General features: G+C 37.3%; 1 protein-coding gene across 1 annotated transcript in view; it reads right to left on the bottom strand.

Annotated features, from left to right (window-relative positions):
• Positions 1–1,237: 1,237 nt before the first annotated feature.
• Positions 1,238–20,281, bottom strand: part of CROCC2 (ciliary rootlet coiled-coil, rootletin family member 2) — an 88,909-nt gene continuing 69,865 nt past the window's right edge. The window contains exons 29-35 of the mRNA XM_070945976.1: positions 17,931–18,051; positions 15,753–15,916; positions 12,914–13,354; positions 11,987–12,136; positions 4,624–4,755; positions 2,888–3,067; positions 1,238–1,321 (exon numbers count right to left, since the gene is read on the bottom strand). Coding sequence (XP_070802077.1) covers positions 1,238–1,321; positions 2,888–3,067; positions 4,624–4,755; positions 11,987–12,136; positions 12,914–13,354; positions 15,753–15,916; positions 17,931–18,051 — 1,272 coding nt within the window. The remainder of the gene's footprint in view (positions 1,322–2,887; positions 3,068–4,623; positions 4,756–11,986; positions 12,137–12,913; positions 13,355–15,752; positions 15,917–17,930; positions 18,052–20,281) is intronic.

Below are 20,281 nucleotides of genomic sequence, written 5' to 3'. Positions count from 1 at the left end.
CCTCAGCCGGCTTGACAGCTTATACTATAATAAATCTGCCACAAGACTTTCTGCTGTTAAAAGTTGTCCATATTTCAGGGCTACATCTTAAATACTACTTATTGCAAACCAGTGGAAACATACTGTATACCTCATTTCTCTATAAAATAATGCAAACTGCTTTCCTCAACTTAGGAAATGTGTTTTTACATCTTTATTTTACTCACTGGCAACATGCATTTTCCAACTAGATATGGAAAATCAAATATTCATAAGGAAAAAATGTGAAACAATGATAACAGGTGATGTTTACAGCAATTCCAAGATGGCTTCTTGTCATTCCCAGGGAAACCAGTGTTTGATTCCAGAAGGGATTTCTTGGAGCCTGTCAGCTGGCAGAGTGGGTGGATGTCAAATGTTAACACTTTGACATATCTGGAGTCCAACATGTCATAAAATGACTTAGGTTTGAATTAATCTCAGCCACCTGCCACCATGAAAATGGCTCTCTGTTCATACACACAGCAAACGATTTGATCAATTCTTGGGGTATTGTTTTCACTATTCTTCCTAATTTCTCTATACTGTATTATACATTTGGTGCCAGCAGAACTGTGATTTCGTATGATGCACAGGTTAATAGTGACACTGAGTGACTGCAATCAAATCGCCGCTGCATGTATAACTATGCAGGAAGAGGAAGTTATAATTTTGCACAGTGCATCAAACAATATTTGCCAGCAGGAGGGAAAAATAATCTGACAACTGATGGAAATGCAGAGATATATAAATAGCAGGGTGCTCCTCGCAGGCACCTGGAATTTCAAAGTTTGTACAGCCAGTACTGAAAGCTCCAAGAGATCATGCAGGGATACACTACCCCAAGACCCAAACAAATGAGAATTCCCTCCCTGTCAGATGGTCTAAATGAATTAGTTAAGCACTGGTGCCCTGGCTTTCAAGCATCTTAAAGAGAACAGCTGCCCGCACAGCAGGGTTTCCTCTTGGCAGTTTGCTGCCTAGTTATTTGGTATCTTTACTGTGCCTTCCAAGTGTTCAGAGTATGTGCTATTTGGGTGGGGAAATACTGCATGCCAGCATTGCTCATCTTGGATCTCCAATTTCTCTGACTGTGCTTCTGTTGAGTGTGCTAATGCAAGAAATGAATGAATCCAAATCTTGAGTGTAAGGATTATGTTGAAGGATGGATCTGCTTTTGGGCCATCTGAGATCCAGGTGCAATGTTTAAAATGCTTATTCATTTTACTGTATGAAGCACCTGGCTCAGGTACACCTGCCGTCTTTTCACTTCTTGATCCAATTGTTCTTTCAGAGAATTCACCTGCAAAAACATAACCATAGGCAAAGATAAATACAAATAGATAATTTAATTCAGAGTTCTGACTTCAATTGCAACCAGTATCAGGCTCATCAGAACAGCATAAAGAATTTTTGGGACAAATCATCCTTCTTGCTACATTCTTCTAGTGCTTAAAGTTTTCTGATTTTGACCTCACAAGCCCAGTAAGTATTAAAACTGAGACATAGCAATGAGGCCATAATTACTATGTGTGCTTCATGACCATAATGAGGATTTAGATTCAGTTCTCACTGGCCGAAACTGATGCTTCATCTTCACATTCATTCAGTTTCCTGAAATCAAAGTTGTAGGGATAGTATAAGCACTACCTTCAATTGTTTTAATTAACATCCTTAATTGTTCTCTACAACTTCATTCCATCATTTTCTTCACTTCTAAAAACTTGTTTACGAATGAGACAGCTTCAGATAGGAAATTATAGTAAATTGTTTATAAGTATTTACACTGTTGTGAAAGATTCTTCTATTTTATTCCGTCTTGTTGATAATTATCTTGAATTATGATTAGGAGGCAGTGCTGATCAAATACTGTATGATCAAGCTAAAAAAAGAGCATACATTCAGATCTGGATTTACTCTAGTACCCACATTGTACTAGAGTAAATCCAGATCTGAATGTATGCTCTTTTCTCTCTTTGGGAAATGGCTCAAGTATTGTGAATATTAAAATACTCACAAACCTTCTGAATGCCAGTACATTGATGCTTCTGGTTTAGGATCACAAAACAGAATCATATCAAGTACAGTTACAGTTCCTATTGTAAGACATTCTTGTGCTGAGCATAGATCAAAATTGAACTTTTCACCCTCCATCAATTGTCTTGTTATTTTATTCCTCTTCTTCCTGATTTTATCCTGGAATCCCTCACTTATCTCATAGATTGGCTGGGTTCTTTATGTGCATTCATAAACTGTAACATAGTTTGTTTGGTTTTAGCTTAGGTTCATGTGTAAATCCAACTATTATAGTTTTATGACAATGTTTGGCATAAACCAAGCCACTATGGCATGTTCAAATCATGATGAAGAAAAAAATGATTTAGAAGAATAAGTTTTGCTCATTGAACTGAAGCTTGCTTAACCAAAGGTTATTGAATAAACTCCATCCATCCATCCATCCATCCATCCATCCATCCATCCATCCATCCACCCACCCATCCTCCATTTATCCATTTGTTACACTAATAGGATTTCCTAAACTGAAATACTTAAAAGAATTTTATTATTCATCTAGAAAATCCAATGGACAAAATGATTTTTTTCCTGCCCTGCTTTAAAATATTTGGACTGATATTCATTCACAGAGGAATTTGGAAAAAACAACAATTTCTTCTTGATGTCTTCACTTGCCTTTAAACAAACCAAATCCTCGGGATTTTTTTCATTCTTTCAACCACTATCCCAACTCATAGAAACATGGGAAGTTTATATAAACCTTTCAGTGTGCATGTCAGTATTCTATTTACAGATTTTAGACATCAACAGAATAAGATTAAGAAAAACTACTCAGTCTACACCTATATTGTACCTGTTCTTCCAAATTTTTCACCCTTTGCCGATGGGTTCTTTCCTGGGATTGCAATGTCCGTTCAGCTTGGAGCTGAGCACTGCGTAGTCTTTCTGCTTCTAGCTCCATGTCTAGCTGATGTTGTAATGTTAGTTCCATCAGTCGCTGGGCATGTGTTTGTTCCAGCTCTGCAATCTGGACCTAGAAGAGTGCATAAAAATACAGCGTAGCTTCATGGGGCTGTGATGTTGAACGTGTTGGTAAAGTTGGCTTCCAGAGCTTCATAACTTCAGGGGTTAGCAATGTTTTTGCTTTGTTGTTGAAGGTCGCATGTCTTCATAGGTAGCAATAGCAATAGCACTTAGACTTATATACAACTTCTCAGTGCTTTACAGCAATCTCTGGGCGGTTTACAATGTCAGCATATTGCCCCCAACAATCCAGATCCTCATTTTACTGACCTTGGAAGGATGGAAGGCTGAATCAACCTTGAGTCTGTCCGGATCGAATTCCAGTCTTCGGGCAGAGTTTCGCTGCAATACTGCATTCTAACCACTGCGCCACAAAGTACAGGTAGTCCTTGATTTACAGTGAACAATTGAACCCAAAACGTCTCTTGTTATGTGAGACATTTCTTAAGTGAATTTTGCCCCATTTTACGACTTTTGTTGCCACAGTTGTTATGTGAATCACTGCAGTTAAGTTAGTAACACAGTTCTGGCATCCCCATTGACTTTGCTTGTCAGAAGGTTACAAACCTCTGACCTTGGGACACTGCAACTGTCATAAATATGAACCAGTTGCCAAGCATCTGGATTTTGATCATGTGACTGGGGATGCTGCAATGTCGTAAGTATGAAAAACGGTCATAAGTCACTTTTTCAGTGCCATTGTAACCTTGAACGGTCACTAAATGAAGTGCTGTAAGTTGAGGACTATCTGTACTCTGTTAACATGATAGTCTGACCTGAAAGCAAATGGTGGGTGGGATCTTTTTGTCTCTGATAATATCTTTTCTTTCTTTTTCTGATTCTTCTCCTGTTTTCTTAAAGTGATTTTTCTTTCTTTTTTGCAGGCAGCAGGTAAGGGACAGGGCATGTTCACCCTGAGCCTAAACTGGTCTCTCATGGCAGAAGATGACCTACATTAATAAGTATTATATTTTCTTCTCTCAGTTATCTACATGGGCTGGATTTTTTAATCTGTGTCTCCATGTCAGATTTTAGTGCATTTGGAGAACAAATGGAAAATAGACAAGAAAAAAGTATAACTGGAACTTGTTTAGCTGGTTTCCTTACCATTCAATATAATTCACCAGAATGAATATTAATCTCCACCAAATATCCCCCAAAGCACGCAGACAATTCTTTGCTTGCCAGTTGCTCATGAATTTCATTTCACCCTGTCTTTATAACTTAGTTTATAATAATTAGAGAAATTATTTATTCTCTTCTGCAGTAGAATATGATCCATGACCTTTTAAAGAAATTGAGTGTTAGGTATGAGCCTTGGCTGCTTTCTCCTCAAATTATTGTGCTTGAAGCAACTGTGAAGAGGTGATAAAAAGTAAATTATGCTGTTCATCAACATACCAGCTAAAGGGTGAATGGGCTGTTAGAACAAGCTATGTTTCTCAGACTAGCAAATAAGAATGCAGAAGTACACATAATGTTTTTATTTTACAAAGCTCTCTGTAGCACTACTTCATGAATAATTAATCTGTCTAGTAACCTTCACGTTCAATAAGTCCAACAAACCTGCAGGTGTTCATTTTGCATCATGATGTCTTCCATCTCCTGCTGTAGGCTACTCACAGATCGATCCAACTGTCCTCTCATTTGACTGAGTCTAAAAGTATCATCTTCTTTCCCAAATTTCTCACGCTCTGCCTACAAAAAGGACACCAAAATCCCTTATTCAAAGATAATGTTAAGTTAGGAATTATTTGGTTCTTGCTTGGTACAATCTGTGAACATAATTTTGAGGTACTGTTTATGAACCATAATTTGTGGCTTAACATTGGTGTGAACCAAGCCAATCGAACCCAATATCTGTACTCAACCATGTGCTGCTTTCATATACTTTAGATTTATTTTGGCACTAGAATCATACACATTGATCATACACATTTAATTCCATTATGCTTGTTTCTGTTTTAATAATATAATCTCTAGTATACAACAATTGTTTTTCCATCAGGTTCTTAATGGTCATAATTGGTTCTGTTCTCCCTTCTCATCTTTCTTGCACTGCAAATTAGGAGAATGTTTGATGCAAGTATGATAGTGGAATGAGCATTTAAGGTACAAAGATGAACATTGAACAGGATCACATGTAAGAAGTATGGATGTTTTGTGTTCAATGGTGAGGAGAAGCAGGGAAAAAGGATAATATTTGCTGGTGCTGTCAAAATAGGCAACATGGTGGTCATGACATCATTAAGAAGCATGGTTCCTCTAATACATTTATCAACATTACATCTACAAATAAATGGGCAGGGATTCAATCACGATGCCACAATTGACACCTTTCCTGTTTTGACCCTCCCTCCTGTTTTGATCCTGCAGCAATATCTCTGTGGATATTGCTGCACGGATGAGAAAGATAATTCAGATTCAGTTACGATGGAGTTCTAAGTAGTCCCTGAGCTTGGTTGTTTGCTTATAGATATTTCATTACCCAACTAGGTAACACCATCAGTGTGAGTGTGGGGCTCGCTGCCTGTTTATATATAGTAGCTTGCCCTGCCAGTTTTGGTATTGGTGAAGCTTCTTTCCTGATAGCTTCTTAATTAGATATTATTTTCTGTCTGTTTGTCTGGTGTTGATCCTTGTTTATTTGAATGTTGGCAAGTGGAGTTGATGTGTTCTATATGAATCTATATCCCCATTTGATTTTCATATTACTCAGCATCATGCTAAAAACACACAGTAGAAATCCCCTAGAAGACATCTGATCTGGCTATCAAAATTGGCTGATCTATTTTTTTTTTCTTGGATGCTGCTCTTGGACACATGTTTGATGAACTTGTTTTATCTTTAGGAGGCTGGCAGATCCCATTGCAGCATCTCATGGAACTGCTTTATCAGAATCCATAACATTCCTAAGTGTTTTTGTCTGATTAATGCTAGTAGCCAGGTCTATTGCTTTATTTCATTTTAAACTTAAGTGGGGATTTTGACTCTTCTCTGTTGGATATGGCTTTATTGTTTAGCCTAGGGATTGACTTACCATAAGCCATACAGCTAATACATAAGCTTACTTTTCTTAAAGAGAAAAAAGGAAAATTTTGGAACAAGGCCTTGTCTTTCTGTATGATGCATCCCTTAAATCTAGATTCATATCTGTTTCGTAAATGTAGTAAACGTAGAACAATTGTATGAGGGCTTCCAAACTTCAGAGTATTGCAGAAAAGAGAAGTTTTTTTTATATCTCTTTGCAATAATTTAATAGCTGTATTTTGCTCTAATGAATCACATAAGAGGTAACCATACATCTACCAGTACAGATAACCCCATTATAATGGAAAAGTGTCTGACATCCTACCTCAAGCCTTATTTTTGCATTAGTTCAATCATTCTGAACAATACAGAGACCATGATCCAAAAGGCGGGTGGGGGGGGAAACACCCCTCCCAATGTTGCAAAATATATTTCCCAAACTGAAAGAGGTACAGAGGGAAAGAATTGAATTGGCTGAGGGTTGCAAGAGTTAATGAATATACAGCTATGGAAGATGAAAAAACTTCCAAATAACAGCTTGGAGGAAGGGATCTTCTGTCCCTTTAAGACTCACTAGAAGAAAATGTTAAATAGAGGAGAGAGAGGTAAAATCCAGAATAAATACATGGCCAAAATCCAGAATAAATAAATGGTCACATCCGGATTTCCCCTCTGGAGACATCAATAAAGAGTTTTATGAGGTTGATATGAATTACCTTCGCTGGCCTGATGTTCTGGAACTCATTAACTAGAATCTACCCTTTCTTCAGCCCAGGGGAAGAGGTTTTGCATGGGGGAATTCTGGGGCACTATACATATGGCTATTTTATGCTTGCAGAGACAAATGCTTGTAACATTATTTTGCCATAACAGAAAAATAGCACATTCGTCACCCTCTTCAATTCTCCAGCTAGAAAAATCTACTAAGAACAATAAATAATTTCCAACAAATGTTTGGCCTGACCCTTTCTATCACTTCTGGAGGGACCTGGCAATAACATTTTTTAACCCTTTCTAGGGATACTCACAACAGCTAGAAATAGAATAATCATGGCTACAGAGGCAGTTCAGGATTTTTTAAATAAAAATCTTACACATAAAGCAAAGGAAAAAATCACAAGAACTTCTAGTTCAAAATTTTAAAGAAAAAATTAAGCCAAAAAGCCTTAAATTAGCACATATGACAAAAGAAATTAATCAGTTTTTTTAAAAAATTACGCAGATATGAAGCATAGTCATAAGGAGTATCTATGACTTGCTCTGGATGGCACTCTAACTTTATTTTGGCTTAGCATGTGAAATTGGACCATTGGTTAAAAAGTAGTCAACCAGAATTTGCATTCATGTTCTTTAAAATTTATTCTTTGGACCCAGAGAATGTAAGAACAGCTGCAAAATGGGAGAGGGATTTCCTCCTTCTGAAAGGGACACGAAAGGGAGTCCTACATTTAAAAAAAATAAGTCAAAATAGTAACAATCCCATCAAACAAATACTGTCAACCTGGTCAGTCATTGAAGACATAATTAGAGACAGGTGATCCCACAGATAACTTGGCTTTATGCTATGAAGGGTTTTATAGATGATGAGCAGTACTTTCAGTCACACTCGGAATTCGGCTGGGCGCATGTGCAGTGTGCAGAATAGGGGTGTTACATGGTTTGATTTAGTATTGCAAACTGTCAGAGTCATTGTATGTGAGTTTGGCAGCTATTTGTTTAATGAAATAATAATAATAAAATAATAATAAAATGAAATAAAATAAAATACACCACTGCATTCCGGACCAGCTGCAACTTCCAAGTGGTGTTCAAAGGTAACCCTATGTAGAACAGATAACAGTCATTCACATTGTATGCAACCAAAGTGCAGGATCTCTTGGTTCAGTAATGGGCACAATTGGCACACAAGATGGAGGTATGGAAAGGCCCTTCTAGCCATAGTACCACCTGCCTCTCAAGCAGGAATCAGGAGTCTAGAAAAATCTCAGATTGCACACCAGCTATACCTCCTAGAGAAAGGCTAATCCATTCTATGGCAAAAATAAGTCCCTGCCTGTGAATAGTCCCAAAATTTACAGCTACTCAAATGTCAGTGATGAAGCTGAGCCTGTTCCTCCCAATCCACACCCTATTCTTCAGGCACTGAAACACACCTTGATAACATTACTTGGTAGGCCTGAGGCAGAGATGTAGAATTAAATGTCATTAGCGTATAGTGCTACCTAACCCTTTACCTTCATACAATTTCACCTAGCAGTGTCAGGTAGATATTTTAAAAAAACTGGAAAGACAATAGAACCCTGTGGAATCCCAGAGATCTTACATGTTCAGGGCTGTTCTTCTCTATCACAACCAACAAGGAACCAATGCTGGAGGTAGGAGAAAAAACATTGCAACACTGTGCCTCCCATAGTCATCTCCCTAAACTAGTCCAGAAGGATAATACAGTTAATGGCATCAAAGGCTGTGAGATGTAAAGAAGAGACAAAATGAATGCACCTGCCACCATTCTGATCCCTCAGTAAATGCAACTATTGCTGTCTCAGAATGATAACCAGGTCTGAACACTGCTTCCTTTAGTGTCCTCTCAGTCTAAAGTCTCAAAAGATATCTATAAGGTATAGGGTAAGAATGAGAACAGCCACTACATAGAATGGACAGGTAGAAGACTGACAGGCCGTATAATGAACACCGTATAATGGTGGTTAGATGTCAAGATGAAAGCTCCTTAATCTTGCAACACATGGTCAGGCTTAACCATAGTTTCAACTAGGAAACTATCAAACCAAACCAAATCCAAAAATGCTAAGGATTTCCTGGAAGCTTGGCATTCAGATAACTCAGCCATCAATACACATGTAAAATGAATGCTATTTACATATCATTTAAATTAAAAGACACAATCCAAAGCCTAAGAAGGAAATAAACAGCCTAGATTCTATTTATCACACTTTGTGATAAATAAGTGGGTTTTGGGTAGCAGTTTGGGCACTCGGTCTCTAAAAGGTTTGCCATCACTGGCCTAGAACATATCCCCAACAGCAGCCAACACTGCAGATAAGCATGAAGTACCAGATATAGGAAAGAAACATTACCATTAACAAGGAACTATAAAGGAGGAAGCCACATTCCAACCAAGAGTGGCAGGGCAAGCTAATATACCAGTGGTGGGTTGCCCCCTGTTCAGACCGGTTCGCAAGAACCGGTAGAAAAATTGACGGGAGGTTCTGCCCACTGACCCGGACATCATCATAGGTGATCTGCGCATGTGCAGAAGAGCATGCGGGCGCAAGGCAAACCTGTAGTAAAGGTAAGTAGAACCACCCCTGTAATATACTATATATAAACAACCAGAAAGCCCCACACTGATGATGTTAACCAGTTGAGTCTGTAAGAAAACAACCTAGCTCAGAGAGCATGAAGAAATCAACTGTGAAATAACGAGTTACATTATTTTCTATTAGAATAAAAACTACTAGCAGTTATGAACAGAGGATTAGAACAGGGCTGGCTCTAGAGTCTGATGTGAATAGACAATTGAATGAAAGTGGCATGCCTAACATTTTCCTTTTGCAGAGTCAAACAGTGTCTCTGGATTTGTTCCACTTGATTTTTTGTTTGTTTGTGCATTCGTTTCAGAGTGAGGTATCATTACCTCGAGATGGTGTATTTGTGTAGCCATGTACGATGGTTTATATAAATGTATCAGGGTCTGCATTCATACATCATGCTAGATGATAGTTTGGTTTTATCTTAGTATGTTGCATAAACAATGCATTGCCTAGCATAATTTGTCACAAAGTCAAAAACAGAGCTACAATGAAGGAAATCGTTCACATCACGATTTACATCAAGGACAGCCAACATGTGCCTCTGAACAGGTTGCTGACCATAATTCCACATCAATTCTAGTTCAGATGACCAGAAATGTGAATAAGAGCTACATACTAATATCTGCTTCTCTATATAACTGAGAAAATTCACAGTGAAAATCTGATATCCAATTACACAAAATTCCTGATGTCTTACTGTACCTTGCAATTACTCCTGCAGACAGTTATATATTCAAACAATCCTTACCTAGTTAAAAAAAAAAATGAGGAAATGCTATTTGTTGCACAGATTTATTGGCATTAGAGTAGCAAATGGGACGAGAATGATGGTAGATATAACCTTTTTTTGAGAGCTATATGTGGAATATACAAAGGTCACTTAGAAGAAGCTCACATTAATTTCACTGGAAGGTTCTACCGGATGGTTTGGATTATGCATTTCCATTGCTAGTGCTAATTAGGCTAATCCAAGAGTGCCTCTGCTGATATCAAACATATGTGTGACAAACGAGTTTTGCGAATTTGAACCAGTGCCTTGATGCTGTATGTTAGTTACTTCTCTGGACAGATAAGGAAAGCAGATAACCTAAAGATATACATATGTAAGGAAAATCTGAAACTTCACTTTAAGGAAGAATACTGTGTGCATTATTTGGATTACATTCAAAGAACATCAGAGCAGTAATCATCTATGTATAGCAAAATTATCTGAGAGGAATTGCAAAACAGAGATTGCAAATATTTTCATTTCCCAGGAAGAAATTCTATTCCTATAAGCATAAAAAACTTTCTTTTTAAAATCTTTCTGTTTAAAACAATATAAATGTTTCACATGTTATAATAACTTTATCTTTTTATTCCTGCAATTGATATGCTGTTCAGTTTCAAAAAAGACTCTGAGTGGCTTACAATGATGCCAAAGACAATTAGGTAGAATTTAGGTAGAAAAGAAAGAAAAGAAAAATAATCAAACCCCAAACCCCAAAGACAATCAATATTGTTTGTCAATAGGGATATATATTGTCAATAAGGGATGCAAATAGGAACATCATGTTTTTTAAATTACTTGCTGCTATCTTATAGTGCTTAAGAATAAAATGAATAATAGAGAACAAGTCAGTTTGTTCACTATGCCCTCAGCAGAAATGTAAGCCACATGCAGATGTCCGTCTTACTTCTAGCAGCCATTTTCCTTTTGTTAGGACACTAAACATATAATCCTGTAGAAGTAATTATTACGTGCAATTTTCCTTTTCCTTTTGTATATTGTTTATTTTATGGTATATTTTATAATGGTAATAAAAAGCATTAGTTATTAATAATGCTGTAATGCAGTGACTGCATTTAAAAAGAACCTAATAACTGTTATGAAGAATTAGCAGGTTACATCTATTTGCTTTACTATCTGAACAATTCAAAACAAGAAGCATATCCAGGACAAACCCTGACTTCAGAGAAAAGAAAATTGTGGAACTCTTTTGCCAACCCTCTCCCTCTAATAAAACTGGGTCTTGCTTCTCCAAGATGGGAAATACCACAATTCTTGACAAAAAATTGTGAAAGTTTTAAAGTTGCCTTTTCTGCCAAGAAACGTAGATAAGAACCTAAGAAAAAAAAATATTTTTTCCGTGTAGGAGATGCTCTTTGAACTGGGAGAAGTTAACTATGAAGAGTAAAGAAAGGTATGATACAGTGAAATGTTAGATATATAATTCTAATATATATTAGAATTTGGGGAGTGCAGTTTCTTTCTTTCTTTTAAAAGTACTGTTAAGGTTTCCTCTGGCTGAATATTTCAACAGGGAAAATAAGAGCCCACAATAAATTCGGAAATACAAACATAATTCATAAAAGTGCACAGCTTTAAGGAAAAAGGTTCTGCCATTTTTCAACAACAACGGCACGTGCACTTTTCAAAGGGAGCCTTTCTGTGACACTTGGCTTACTATAATCCATATAATCTTCAATTAAGGATGGAGTCCCACTTGGCTTGAAGTTGATTCAAGATAACATGCAGCCATAAGATCGTTTTGTTAAATTAATCCTCCTCTCTCATCATCACTTACTTCGTGGAGATGGTGCTTCTGCTTCTCCAGATTTCTGTACTGTAGTTCCATGTCAGCCAGCCGATTTTGTAGCAAATGCACAGTATTAGTCAAGCTGTGATTCTGCCTCTTGCTATCTGACAATGCCTGTCGCATGGAATCAAAGCGATCCTGGAAAATATTATTATTGTTATTCAACCAGAAATGAAATCTGCTGAAAGAATAATTCAAGGACATTTGGTTAAATAATACAATGCTTTTAGTAGTGACCATTTCTATGATTAAAAATAATCTGGCAAGCCAGCCTGCCCCTTCCATTGCTTCCATCCCAGCTCAGACCATTGGAAAGGAACAAACCGTCCTGCAATAAGTAATGAAAAGTATGTTTTTTTTTCTTTGAACTTATTCTTTCAGAAATGATTAGGAACACACAAAATTGCCTTTAATTAGTCAGATCTTTAACCCATCAAGTTCATAACTGCTTATACTGATGACAGCTGTAAGTTTCAGGCAGGGGATTAGCTGTGTCAGAAGATGCTAAGAACTAAATTTGGGTCAATATGCATGCAAAGTACATCCTCTACTACATACCTTCCTAGATATTTTAAAAGTTAGTAATCACAGTTTATGGTTTAAGACAAAGCACATTAGCAAGACATGAATTTGGGTTATTGGAGAAAAAAGAGCATAATATCAATGAAATTTTGAAGGGGTGTTACATGTAGGAGATGTGGCGGGGGCTTACCCAACTGAATTTGGATTCTGATATCAGCTGATTCATTTAAATACTTTGGAACATAGCTTTTTTTTTCAAAGAAAGCAGGGGACTTGTAACAGATACCCAGTATTGGAATGGGACTGATTTGCACAACACAATTTTGCTGGAGTTTAGACAGTAAGATGTTTAATTGAGATGACCGATTGTTTGGAACAACTGGGTTTTCTTACCTGGAGTAGCCGACGGTCTTGCTCTGCAGCTGTCAGGGCCTTTTGGAGTTGTGAGATGTTCTCTTGCAGGGAGGACGTTCCAGCCGTAGCACTGGAGAGTGCTTGAGACAGAGTTTGTACCCTATCTTTAAAGTGACTTTCAGTGCCTTCAGTCCTGGCTAGTGAATGAGTCAGATGGTCAAGCTCTCGCTGCAATAGTGCAGTTTTGTTCTCCCTGTCTCCTAACTGGCATCGCACTTCCTGGATTTGCTCCAGCAGGGACTGAATCTCTTCATCCCTTGAAGTCAAGCTCATCTGTGCTCGTTGTAAGTCTCCTTCCACTGCTCTGTGGCTCAGCTCCAGTTTGGTGGCCCTGCTCTCTGCTGCTTCTAGAACTTCTTTTAGCTTCCATTTTTCTGTTTCCAGTTTGGCTTCCTTGGTTTTAAATGCTTTGACTTTCTCCTATAATGTAAAAACATCTTGAATACCACAAGCTTGGGAGAAGAGCAGCTAAGAGGAAGATAAACTGTGGACTAGCCACCAAAGCCAGGTGACATTAGAATCTTAACTACAAAAGTACCACAGTAGAATTCTAAAATGTAAAAATGAGAAGGCCCTATCAATGCCTCCCCTCTTGGGAAACATATCTAAAGAGACACATGACTACCTCAAATTAAATTATGGGAACATCTTATATTTAGGACTGCTATTACAGATGTCACCTAAAGCCTCATTTTGCTGACTACTAGCATAATTTTCACCATTCAATAGCTAATCAAAGAATGAAGACCAGGGGTGAAATCCAGCAGGTTCTGACAGGTTCTGGAGAACCGGTAGCGGAAATTTTGAGCAGTTCAGAGAACCGGCAAATACCACCTCTGGCTGGCCCCAGAGTGGGGTGGGAATGGAGATTTTGCAATATCCTTCCCTCAGGAGTGGGGAGGGAATGGGGATTTTGCAGTATCCTTCCCCTGGAGTGGGAAGGGAATGGAGATTTTGCAGTATCCTTCCCCTGCCATGCAAACCAAGCCACACCCACCAAGCCACACCATGCCCACCAAGCCATGCCCACAGAACCAGTAGTAAAAAAATTTCACCACTGATGCAGACTAATGCAATGCCCATTCATCTGACAATGAGAGCAGTAATTCAGAGAACCTGGTCTTTACCCACTCCAGATGGATATTATTCTTATGGACTCTCTCTCAGCAGAGCCAGAAGTCTCTCCACTCAATCTTTTCATGCATTTGGGAGGCTCTTAGCAATTTTGGACTCTCTCCTTGCTGCAGATTTGTTGCCCTGCAGACCTGTCCACTCTGAGTTTTTTGGCCCCTAGTAGGTACCACTTAGGGCTTCTACTTTTAGAAAGTTGCTGGGACTAGTCATACTGAATCTGGATATGACAATGGTTTACGTCGCTAAATACTTTTGCTTCTTAGTCTGCCTAATAAGGAAGTTCTCTTTGTGGATTCTTTACAAACCATAAAAACAATATAGTAAAAGTCATTCATTAGAAATTAAGAAAGGACATAATTCCTAATGGTTAAGGTTATATGAGTTGCTGTTCTGTTTGGCTACACAGTACAAGGAAAAGCAAGTGTGTCACTGTCCCTAGATTTCACTAAAACTGTGTGCAGTGCATTACATAATCTCTTAATTTTAGAGAAATGAAGAGAACAAAATATGGGCAGCAAAATTATAATGGTTTGTATATATCAGATCAAAACAAGAATGTAAGATGTAATAAAAAGAGAAATCTTACCAGGAAAAAGGGGAAAGGGTTTGGGGATGTTCTATGTTAATTAACAAAATGAGCAATAGATAAATCATAATTGAAATAAATTAACTGCAATATTTTAAAAAAATATTTACATCAATATTATTGTTTTTTTATAAATTAAGAATGTTACATAGATTAGAACATGATGAATAGTGAATAATATAGTAAAGAGGTGTTTCTCAACCTGGGGCCCTTTAAAATATGCAGACTTCAACTCCCAGAATTCCTCAGCCAGCAAAGCATCATAAAGGGCTCCAGGTTAAGAAACACTGTAGTAAACTCAAGGGCAGTGACTATTCAAGGAGGTCCCCTTTCAGGCAGCTTCTCATTGCACCTTTACATTTTTTCTCCAGATAAAAGCATCCTTGTTTACCATACAGCCAAGATCACTGTGGCAATAAAACAGTTTATATAAAAACTTACCACATAATAGCCTTATGATAGCATTAGAGTAATGAAAGTAAAATAAAAAGTGTTAGAAAGGCAGATGATACTAGATAAAACTCCTTGCAAACTGTTATACTGAATGCCAATTTGAATAAAAACAATTATATAATGGTAAAATCAGCAATTCTTCTATGAGATTCTTTTGCATTCATTTATACATCCTCTATTAGAAATGAGGATGTAATTGCTTTTCTACAATTTCTCCCCCTCAAAGAGATAATATTACTGTTCTTACAATGATAATTCTTCAAAATTTATCTTGTGGACTAGCTTTTACAAAATTCTTTAGTATCTGTTACTTCCAAAACTCAGTACTAGTCATTCCATTTCAGTCTCCTATTCACATTATGAAGTGGACTTACTCAGAAGCAAATTCTACTGTATTTCACAATATGTATTTTTTAGAAAAGCATCTTTGGCTACACAATGTATCCTGTGTGTGTTAACAACTTTTCATAATGCCTTTTGTTGTTAAACCTTTGGGGGTTTCTTTAAATCTTGTTCTTTTTGCAAGTTCTTTGTATATTTACTTACTTTTCAAGAGCTGGCTGGCTTGTTGAGTAACAAGCAGAATGTCATAGAAAAGGAAGTTGTGCTATGGTTTTTCCTAACTGAAAGAGCAAATATGCCCACCTGTAATTCTTTGTTCCTATCCTGACAAATACGTAAGTTGTGTTCCAGGTTGACCACCTGTTCTGCAGATGCTTGACGTTCCTTTTCTGTTTTGCGAATAGTTTCCTCTTGCAGCATCAGTGCTACTTGTGCACTGCTCAGACGGCCATCTGTTCCCCTTTTACCTAAATGTAGAAAGTTGCAAAATACAAGCATTAAGCAGTAAAATCATTTATTCTACATTAGTGTTTTTCAACCTCAGTATCTTTAAGATGTATGGATTCCAACTCCCAGAATTCTCAGAATGGTGATTGGGCTATTCTGGGATTGAAGTCTACACATTTTAAAGGTGTTGAGGTTGAGAAATACTGTTCTGCAGTATGAGTGGGGAAGCCTGTGGCCTTCAGATGTTTTGGACTTCAGTCTCATTAAGCAACATTCTAATGATAAAGGATTCTGGGAGTTGTAATCCAAAACATCAAAAGAACACCAAATGGCCTACCCGCTATACAGTGTTTTTCTAGTAGTGGTACATGCCCGATAAATTAGAATATGAAATAATGCAATAAACTCCTGGACAATAAAGGCCACCCATATCATGTGAAATCATGTTATGACCATCAATGAATAAATATAGTGACATCTTTTGGTTGTTTTTAATGAAAAAAAAGACATTCTTAATTTTTGGTACACTATAGAAACCATAGGCAGCTTTCTGTGATACCTGAACAATTATAATTAGTCATTTCTCATGAATGGCAGAATCTCCAAGTTAATAAAGCATTCATTTATTCATGAGGCTATATGGTAAAAGCAGCCGTGCATGAAAAAGACCTCAGATGGCCCTACCTTTTCCTAAACCAGGGGTCAGCAACCTGCAGCTCTGGAGCCGCATGTGACTCTTTCATCCCTCTGCTGCGGCTCCCTGTCGCCACTCGACTCCACAGTTGATAGGGCTTTCGGTTAGGACAGGTAGAGGAAAAAGGAGGAGACCTATGGTGGGGGAACTGGACTTCAGGTTGGCTCCAGAATTGAACGGGGCTTCCGGTTAGGACCTTTGTGGCTCTTTGAATATTTAAGGTTGCCTACCCCTGTCCTAAACCTTTCAGTGCCCATCTATACAGATATTCCTCCACTTACAACTACAATTGGGACCAGAATTTCCATTGCTAGCCACGTGTTTGTTAAGTGAGTTGTGCAGTTTTAGTTTTTACCATGGCTGTTAAGTGAATCACTGCAGTTCTTAAAGGAATCACATGAATGTGAATTTGGCTTCCTCCATTGACTTTGATTATCAAAAGCTATCTGGAAAAGTCGCAAATAGCTATCACATGATAGCTGGGACATTGCAACCATCATAAATACACGTCAGTTGCCAAGCACTTGAATTTTGATCACATGGCATCGGGATGCTGCAACGGTTGTGAGGACTCGTTGTAAGTCACTTTTTTTTTTAGTGCCGCACCAACTTTGAATAGTCGTTAAACAAATGGTTGTAACTACCTGCATTAGAAAATTAGATTGGAGCTTCACATGTTTAACTGTGGTACAATTACGATTCCCATCTAATAACAATGGCTTCCAAAGCTGACAAAGAATTAGAATGCCTGACATTTGCTTACAATCTTTTGGTATATTAAAAGCAAAGGTCCTATGTGATATTTGATTTTGTTTTGTTTTAAAAGTTGTTAGGAAAGCCCACTTGATTACAGTCATGAGGAGTAGATATGATTTACAAGTATATGTAACTAATTCCCAGCATTTGCTTTTTAAATCAAGCAGCCTTTCTGAGCTACCATTTTAAGAAGAAAAGCAATTAAAGCAGAGATAAACTTAATCCTCTTCCTGACCTCTCTCCATGTCCTGAATCTGCTGCTCAGTCCAGATATGAATGTCTAAATCCACAAAATCTTGATCCATATGTGGAAAAAAGCAGATTCAGAGCAGAGAAACATCTGGCGTGGAGATCAAACATCTGCCCTGATATCACTATTCTTTCGCTTAAAGCAGCAGTCCCTAAGCAGCTTTTTAAGAAGTTTAGGGATTCGTTTCACTTGCTTTGTATACAATTTGTCCGATAACTGTCTTTATCCAGCTAAACAAGCAAGAACCAGAGGTGAGAAAACAGATAGGTGAAGAAATTCTTATGGATGAAGGGATAAAGTAAGGAGAAGAAGAAGAAGAAGAAAAAGAACAGACCTTCCTCACAGTCTGCTAAATACTTCTGAAGTTGCAGGATACGGCTTTGTGTTTGGTCGCGGTCAGCCTCCATTTCATTCAGCTGATGACTCATATTCATCACCTGAATTCTTAGATCATCCTGGAAACAAGAGATAGGAGATATTCATGATATCCTTGGCTTGCCACCAGGAAAGATATAAAACTCATTCCGGATAAATGTATTTTTAAATTTTATTTTATACTGTCTATAATTTGCTTCACTAAGTCACAAGGGTAATTTTTAACATGGACAATTAGTTGAAAAACAACTACAAACAATACATATCCTAAAATCAACAAAACAAATCAATAAAATCAATAAAACAAATATTTAAAATTAGAGCAAAGTGACTGCATTTCCAACAAATGATAGATCACTGGTAATCAGACTATTATCAATAACATGACCCATAATATTGCCAATAATTTCTCAGAGAAATAATTCTCAACCAAACTAGTTCATACTTTTATTGCTCTTGATACATAAGCATTAAATATGTATTGTCATACTCTAAAGTTAACTCAAACAGTTTTCTTGTCTTACAAAAACCTGATTTCATGTTCCACACCTGTAACTGAAGACATTTTAATGAATTGTATGGTATGAAAAAAGTAGACCTTAATATTTTAGAAATGTTAGTGTCGCTCAAGTCTTAGACAGAAGTAAACTACCTGCTATGTACATCAGACTTTTAATTTGGCAGCAGATTCTTCCATTCTGAAAGTATGGCCTTGCCTACCCCCAAAGAACTAAACAGTTTATCAACAATGTTTGCTTAGCCAAAATGCCTTGGATTTGGAAGTGATAAAAAGAGGGGGATCTGCAGAGGCCTGGAGAAATATTAACTGTTTAATTGATTACATTTAATTACATTTAAATTAAATTCAGGTTTTATCCCATTTTCCTCAATGTGGAGGTTAGTATCTACCATCCTCCATCATTGCATAACCCTGCCCAAAAGGGTCTGTTTTCATGGGCACTGGAAAATGACAGTATATCTCAATTTCAATCTATGTTTTATCAAAAAACTCTCACTGTACAAATCAAATCCTGCTCTGAATATTCTTCCTTGAAGACAAGGCCAGACGCCTTGGAAACAATTATTACTAACATATTTTCAGTCAATCAAAGTACCTTCAGTTTTGAGGCTACATAGCTTTCTTTACAACTAAATATGTAAATAAGCATCAGGACTGTACTGGTAAAATTAAGAACACTGAATTTCTTGTAGCTGATAAAGTGTTAACTGAAATATGTTGTTATTGTTTGTAGATACTTTTTCCTTTTTTTTTCCTTTCTCGTTTACACAAGTTAACAATAAATTCCAGGATTTTGGTGGACAGGACAACAAAGGAAGGAATGTTTTAAATGTGATGTAGCCCAGAATTAACTGATTTCTTCATTTGTCAGAAAGGCTGTTGGATGATCTGATGCTATGATTATTGTGACAAGCCATGTTTTTTTAATTATTCTGGTACAGTATAAATATTTATTCATTTTTACAAAAGGCATGCTTTTGAGCAATAAATAGCACATGACAGAGACAGGGCTGAACTGCCCTTGAATGTTGCTAAACATATGTCTTGGGAGTCAACTTGGGGTCACAATAAGTTAAGTTGGCTCATATGATCCCTGCAAAATGGAGTTAGAATAGCTAGATGATTTTCAGTTCTAGGTAAATGAACTGGAAGGAATTTTGTATATCCCTCTCTGGTTCACAAAACTGCAGATGCAATTTTTAAGAAACAATATGCCTTCATAAACTCTTTGCTGAAAAAAAACCCCCTAGCTATAGTGGAAAGATGCATACTACATACTAAGCCAAAACAAACAAAATCTCTAATAGTATCATGTGATATATCAACCCAACCGTAGCAGAGGTGGGATTGGAACAAAAGTCTTTTATTCCCAAAAGTAACATTTTGTACCTAGCAACAGTGCTCTTTTTACAGCTTGTTATTTACTTCTAGTTCATAACATGATCTTATGCTTATAAATTATCTTATGTCATTTATATAAATGGCGCTGTATTGCACTGGTTCCTCTACTTTCTTTATCAACAATTCCAGTTGGTGCTAGTGGGACAGGAGAGATCGTGCTTAATCCCTTGTGGAGTGCTACAAGGGTCAGTTCTTTCCCTCTGCTATTTAACATTTACCCGTACATGAAGGCACCAGGCAAGATCATCAAGAGTTTTTGGGGATTGGTGTCATTAAATGTCAAGTGCAAGCAACCAGAACACTCATAAATAACCTCAGGCTGGAAATGTATTGTTCATCGCTTGCATTGCAATACAGTGCCATAAGAATCTCCCCAGATTGCTTGCCTT

Source organism: Pituophis catenifer, unplaced genomic scaffold, assembly GCF_029215685.1.
Source record: "Pituophis catenifer annectens isolate HBS135680 unplaced genomic scaffold, rPitCat1.0.hap2 SCAF_6, whole genome shotgun sequence".
Taxonomy (NCBI): domain Eukaryota; kingdom Metazoa; phylum Chordata; class Lepidosauria; order Squamata; family Colubridae; genus Pituophis; species Pituophis catenifer.
This window is presented reverse-complemented; position numbering and strand designations above follow the sequence as displayed.